The sequence below is a fragment of the Nanorana parkeri genome, unplaced genomic scaffold (genome assembly GCF_000935625.1).
Source record: "Nanorana parkeri isolate BGI_ZX_2015 unplaced genomic scaffold, ASM93562v1 scaffold5121, whole genome shotgun sequence".
NCBI lineage: Eukaryota > Metazoa > Chordata > Amphibia > Anura > Dicroglossidae > Nanorana > Nanorana parkeri.
In genome coordinates, this window is record NW_017311381.1 from 1 (window position 1) to 6,651 (window position 6,651).

General features: G+C 36.6%; 1 protein-coding gene across 1 annotated transcript; it reads left to right on the forward strand.

Annotated features, from left to right (window-relative positions):
* Nucleotides 1-818: 818 nt before the first annotated feature.
* On the forward strand, nt 819-6,437 carry LOC108804093 (dynein heavy chain 3, axonemal-like; the record flags this gene model as incomplete). The annotated part of the gene is made up of 5 exons (XM_018575855.1): nt 819-1,022; nt 2,029-2,159; nt 2,839-3,034; nt 5,727-5,921; nt 6,249-6,437. Coding segments are annotated over 5 exons (915 nt in total), but the record flags the coding sequence as incomplete, so codon positions are not given.
* Nucleotides 6,438-6,651: the final 214 nt, after the last annotated feature.

Genomic DNA, 6,651 nt, shown 5'->3' on the forward strand with positions numbered 1-6,651 from the left:
ACCATACTTATGATCAGATCAATAAGAGCTGATATAATGCATTGTTGTACATTAATCTGCATCATTAGAGTACCATACAGAATAACATAAAGGCTTCCCAGTATATTTCTATCATTGTAAACACTCACGTTATTGCTATAATGTCATTGTTAAATCATTTTAATGTGTAAAAGAGCTATTTGAAAAAAGTCACTTCCCATAGAACAATATACCTAGAGAAGACTTAGACACCCCCCTAACGGCTTCCTTGAGCCTAATTAAGACTAATGTAGTGGAAAAAGCTGTCTCTTGAGTGCAAGAGAGATAAAATTGCACATAGTTTTTCTGTCCCTGGAATGCGAAATACCAGGTTTATTTTTAAATAAAGCTATTCTGTTTGTGTATTGTACAGTGCATTTTTGTAAGCTCTTATTTATAGTGCAGGTGAGGAAAGGAGATGCAGACTTGGCAATTTTACATATGTTCAAGGGAGGAAACCTGGGTCCATAGTAATTGTTCCTGATATAGGGATGTGTTCTCAGTCCCAAATCAATCTTGTCACTCCTCAGAAAGCAATGAAAGATAATAAGTACTATTCACCTGATTGCCTTCTTGCTCCGAGACAGCTGGTGACGCTTGTCTTCCTGATAGCCAAGAGTCTTAGATCTAAGGCAGGGATAAAGAGGAGCTAGGAGCTGGCTGAATCTAAATGTGACAGTCGATGGCTGTGTAAAGGGTCAGGAGGGACAGAATCTGTGACACGTAGGAGAAAGGAACAGAATTTATCTATGATTAGATGTCGCCTTGTCTGACTTTTTTTCTTTTCTTTTTTTTTCCAGCGGATGATTGATCATACCTACCAGCTGACTAATATCATAATTAATAAAGTTGCTTCCACCTCAGTGAAGTTTAATCGAAAGATTTGCTGGCAGTATGATGACATTGTCACAAAAATCTCTGCCATGGCTGTATCAACATCTGCTCTTGTGGAGCTACAAAACTATATTGACAGACTGAGAAGCGTGGAGCTACCGGAGATTCAGGTAACTTCTGTTTATTTTTGGTGACATCTTTGTGTTTTCCCTTAATGCAAGTAGTATTTTGAGTCATTTTTCACAGCACAATATTTTTTTATCCAGCTATTTTATTCAGATTTTTTTTACTTATTTAGATTTTTTATGTCTTTGCCTCCCCAAAATATGAGGTACTATTTTCTGCCATCGTTACAGATGTTGACTTTACCTACAACAGTATTATTCTTGTACCTTATGATTGATAGATTATTGTAAAAACCAAACTGGCTCTTTTCAATTTACCATAACGCATTTTATCAGTTAATTTTTTAATGCACCTTTTTTTGTCGCATTACTTATGTTCTTCTGTGCTCAGCCAAGCAGCGACTCTGCAGACGATGTTGTGAAAATGCCACAATGACATATGGTTAATGAGCGTCACTGGTGACAGTGACTGAGAGAAAGCTTGTAGCATATATTAATAGTAATACAACTTGCAGGAAGTTGAAGGGTAAAATCCCACTTTATTTATATATTGTCACATTTCTAGCAGTTGATAAGTCAATTTGGATTATAAATAGGATTCTGTATGGAGGTGATACCACGCTTTCTAAGGTTATCAAGCTCATTATGGTGAGGTTTAAGGTGTCCATTTATCTTGCACTGCTTCTAATTTATCTTCCTTTACGGTGGCAGCATTTAGGCTTGTTTGGAAAACAGCTGGCCTGTTTACTTCCATATCCCTCTTTATTTTGAGATATGATTGTGCTATCACAATATTTCTCCCATTTAAAAGATAGCGCTTTGAAAGTATAGCCCAGAGAAGTCTTTATTACTAGGCTGGTGCAGAAATGGGAGATGTTAATGCATATGGTCACAGTTGATTGTGCTTTTTCTAATGGGGCCATAAGTGGGGCTTTTACAATGTGTTAAGCATTAAAGCAATACTGATAAACCTTCAACAAGACCATTCACTTCTATCCTTCTGTGCTGGTGTATTTAATGCAAATGCAGGTCCATTTCTTTTAATTCTCAGGAAAAACTGGCATTGGCGGCAGAAAATCTGCTTTTCCTAATGGACTATGCATCCTTATCAAAAGAGGACATAATTCTTAACGGAAACACATTTTCCTGGCCTCAGAGAATCATGCCTATCATTAGCAGCAGGTAATGAATACCAGACAAGCCGATTTTTTCTCATACCGTGTGTCACCGGGAATGTAATGAGAGGCTGCATACAACGAATAGGAATAAGAGGCGGATTGATGATGTCACCACAGCTTAAACAGAAGATCAGTCTGCTAGGAAATGTCACTGTTGTTTTAACCTAAATCCAGTAATGTTTAATATAATTGAGGTTTAGCCTATTGTTATACATTCGCTGGGTGATGAATAGAAGAGAAGGATTAGAGATAAGTTAAGCCAGTATCACAGCTGATGTACAATTTTTTTTAACAGGATTTTCCTCCTAGAATTGTTGAAATGACCTTTCTAATAATTTCAGTGGAATTAATATTTTTTTTGAAGTGTTAATGACAGCTAGAGATGTGGCATTAGCAATGCATAGTGAATGCAGAGCCCACACTCTTTTTTTCTGCATTAGAAATGGGTAATAATACCAGTCCTGCAGGTGATGAAAGCTTGAGCAGTTTTAGTGAAGATTACATTTGATTGACCTTTATTAGGGTGATTAACCTCTCTGAAATTAAAAGCCAGCTCTAAATTATTCTGTCCAATTTAAATGTGAACGCAAGGAAAAAAAGTAGCATGCCAGTGGATTATATAAAAAGAAGATTCCATTTCTTCTCCCCCTTCTCTCTCATGTGCCTTGCAATCACTTTGTCAGTGAGACACGACTGCAGAGGGAGCATGATGTGGCTCTGGCAAGGCTCGCACAGTGGCAGAAGGATTTCACAAAGCGCTTGGCTAATGTACTCATTGAGGTGAAAGGCTTCCAGAAGAAAGACCGGATGACTGAAGCCACTTCTAATGTACAGAAGCTCAGCTCCATCAGCAGGAGAATACAGGACTTTATGGAAGAGGTATGCTGTCTTTAAGAATGTTGCTGCACTGGATTGCTTAGACAGAGTGACAATGCAGTGCATTGTATACTAGTGTAATTCCTTTGCTGCCTGCTCTATCGTATTGCCATTGTCTGGTTTTTCGTGTTTTATCATTTTATGTTTGTCTGTGTAACACTTATCTTTGAAGGTAGTAGTAAATGGATATTATGTAGGTTTAAATGCCCAAATCATTTTTAAAGTGTCTTGGTATAGCATGCAAACAGGTAACATAGATATGATTTTATAATTTTATTTATAAGTTTTGTTGCATGCTATTTTGTGATGATGATATGCTTTATAAACTAAGAATCTGCTGTCAGATTTTTTGTAGTGTTGTGGTCACTGCAATAAAGACTCTGCACCAAGGCTGTTCAAGTATCATATGGTGCATAGTAATTATATTTACATCAGTTGTCATGCTATTGTCAGCTGTGACTTTAGTCATTGTAATTAGACATATCTGACCATGTTTGGTTAGGTAAATCCCTGGGGCATCTGTACATTGCAAGAGCTGCTGAAGGGTAACCTACACTCATTCTGTCTGGAATTGCAACCTGACATACAGTCCCAGTGCCAATATTATGTTTTATTAAATGCAAACTTGAGAGTGTGCTGTCTAGACTTTCTTACCAATTCTAGTTTTCTAGAACATTGTAGATTTTGTTTGAGTATTGTAGGAACAACTACTGGGACTCTGTCCCCAGCTGTGATTCTATAAATGTTTTCTGTCTCTTTATTCTTTATAAATTGATATAGATAAGTGCCTTAAATATTTCTCTATGTGTTATGGTTTAGGTTCCTCAATGAATAATAGCAGTATGTAGTAATGCATCTTGTTTTGATGAGTTGTGTATTTCAACTGTTGGTATCTGTCAGGGGGCCTGAATTTGTAAACAACCAATCACCACATTATGTGTTATATGGTGGTTAATAACCTTGTACCCCTCTTAGGGGTATAGTCTATTGAGTTTCAAAGTCTGTGCAAAGTCAGCCTTAATATTTCTATTAAATCACAGTTGGCACATTATTTTACATGTATTAGCTTTTGCTCATGTCTTAAATCATTGCTCAGCACATTTTTGTGAATAGAGTGGAGGAGAACAGCAGGAATAAGAATACAAAGTACTGTAGCCCGTAGAAACTATTAAAACTATTATAATTGGCTCAACTGTTGGATTTAATAGGGTTTCTGTACTTTGGGCATTGTTGCTGATCATTGGCCTGCTATACCGAACACCCCATGTGTCAAAGGAACATGCAGGTCCACCTATTCATATGATCACATATACATCATTCTCACTAAGCATTATCTCTGCATTCAAGGAGAAGATTTGCTCTCTTGTATTTTCATTATATAATTTTCTTCATATGCAAATTTGTGCTTAGTTTCCTTGAAAAAGTAGCTGTATATATGTTTGCTTACTATTTACTGGTAATATGTATGTGGGCTCAATGTTCATGCATATATTTAGCCAATTAGTTTCATAAGATAAGTGTGTTTATGTGATACTGGAAAGTGGAAGATAGATGAAATGTGATAAAGGAAAAAATGGAAGAAAGGAAAGTGTTTGTGTCATTTTGTAGTGACCAGTCAAATATAAGCTTTCATTTTTGTTAATGCAAGCTGCACTCTTCTTGAAATATGCTACAGCCATATTATAAAGTAATGCTTTCTATATTATAGAGCAGATTGAAGTAAAATAATTGTATTTTTATTCATGCCGAAATGCTATCGCAAACCAAGAAACAGCAGTTTTGCCACTTTTTTTGTTTTTGATACTCCAGCAGTAAGTTGCTTAGGGATGGATTTCCTAACTGCACTATATTATTAAAAATGGCCGTACCCACACTGAATTTGGTATTACACCATCATATGCAACCATAATATGTCACGATATTATGGTTGGCATGTATGTGCTTTTCAGTTCCTTAAAGTGTCATTTTACTCAAAATGGTATTTTACTTATAGGGGAATGTGGTGGGCAAGTCAGCCACCATCATCTTATATGTGTTCTAAAACTGTAAGACATCCCTGCCATAATTTCTGTCTAGTTTTGGGTGTTCCCTCCTGCCACCATTTGTGCATTCCAGCATCTTGTGTTCTCAGTGTTATAAATGAAATTAAAAACTCAACATGGAAATTGGGACTCATTATGGGTAAAGAAAGTGCAAACTCAGGAAGTCTAGCTTAGAGATCCCCCCTTCCCCCAAGAGATGTAAGTGTTTTTTTTAGATGGTTTATCTTTTCATCATCTTCCAAATGAGCAGCGGAATGTCCAAGCACTAGACTCTTGGAGACAGACATCCTTAAACAAAAACTTGTTTTACTAATGGCTAATATGTGCCAACTTAAAATTGTAGTCCATAAACTAGCATTTTTTTGACCACTCTTCTGTAGCAATTCACTCATTGTAGTTTCCACAATTCTTACATTAGCTATTTTTAAAAGTGCTGCTAATTATGGATCCATTCGTAAAAAAGGTACACAACTTTAGTACGTTTTTATGGTTTATGACTGCTTTGTTCTAGAAAGTATATAATGTAGAGTGCTGTGATACTTCACCGTATAAATCTGAAGGTGACAATTCAGTGAAAGTAGTTTTTAAATGGGTGAGGGATTTGCAATATAAATGAAGTTATTCACTTATTAAGGCTTGTGTTTTTGTTTCAGAAATCTCTAATTAATAAAGAGGAGATGCTTTTAGGAGTTGAGCAAATAAGCATGTTCAATCAGATATCTGAAATATGTAGATTTAAGGAGCCCTATCAAGAATTATGGACGACCGCTGCACATTTTGGCACATGTTATGAGAAATGGATGAATGGTCCTCTTCTACAGGTCAATGCAGAAAAGGTGGAGGAGGAGGTACGTTATAACCTTGCCCTGGCACCTGCCATGTATTGTGCCTATTTTGGCAATTGGGGTCACTTTTGTTATGAGAGGTTCTCATGCACACAATGGTACAGGTAATCTTGTAATATAGCAGAAAGGAGCACCTTTTGGTAGAGTGATCTGAAAAGGAGCTGTCCATTCCATAAAGAAAGACTAATGTGCTGTTTTGCTGTAAAATCAATTTAAATTTTATTGGTCTAATATGACAAGAATTACCCTGAGCCTGGCAATATGATAGATGAGTCCTACACAACTGTAAAAAAAATCAATAACTGTTTTCTGAAAAATGTTTGTCATCAGGTGCAGAATTTATGGAAGACTAGTTACAAACTGACAAAAGCATTTTATCACCCGGACTTACACGGACCTCTTAAAGTCGCTACCACCATTAAGACCAAGCTTGAGAAGTTTAAGATCAACATGCCTCTTGTAACAGCTTTGTGTACACCAGGGATCAAGCCAAGACACTGGAACCTAATGAACGAAAAGGTGATAGAACAATTTGTCAGTCTATTACTGTGACAAGTATGCATTGTGCTGCTTGTCTCTATTTTAAGTAGCAGAATATCGCTTTAGCCATTTTTATTTGTCATCTGTTTTCATCATGCTTCTGGCTCTCCTGTGGCATTGAGTTATCGGGGTTCTAAAATTGTTTAACAAATTGGCATGTTAGGAAAATTAAAACTGTCCCCTCACTGGGCTG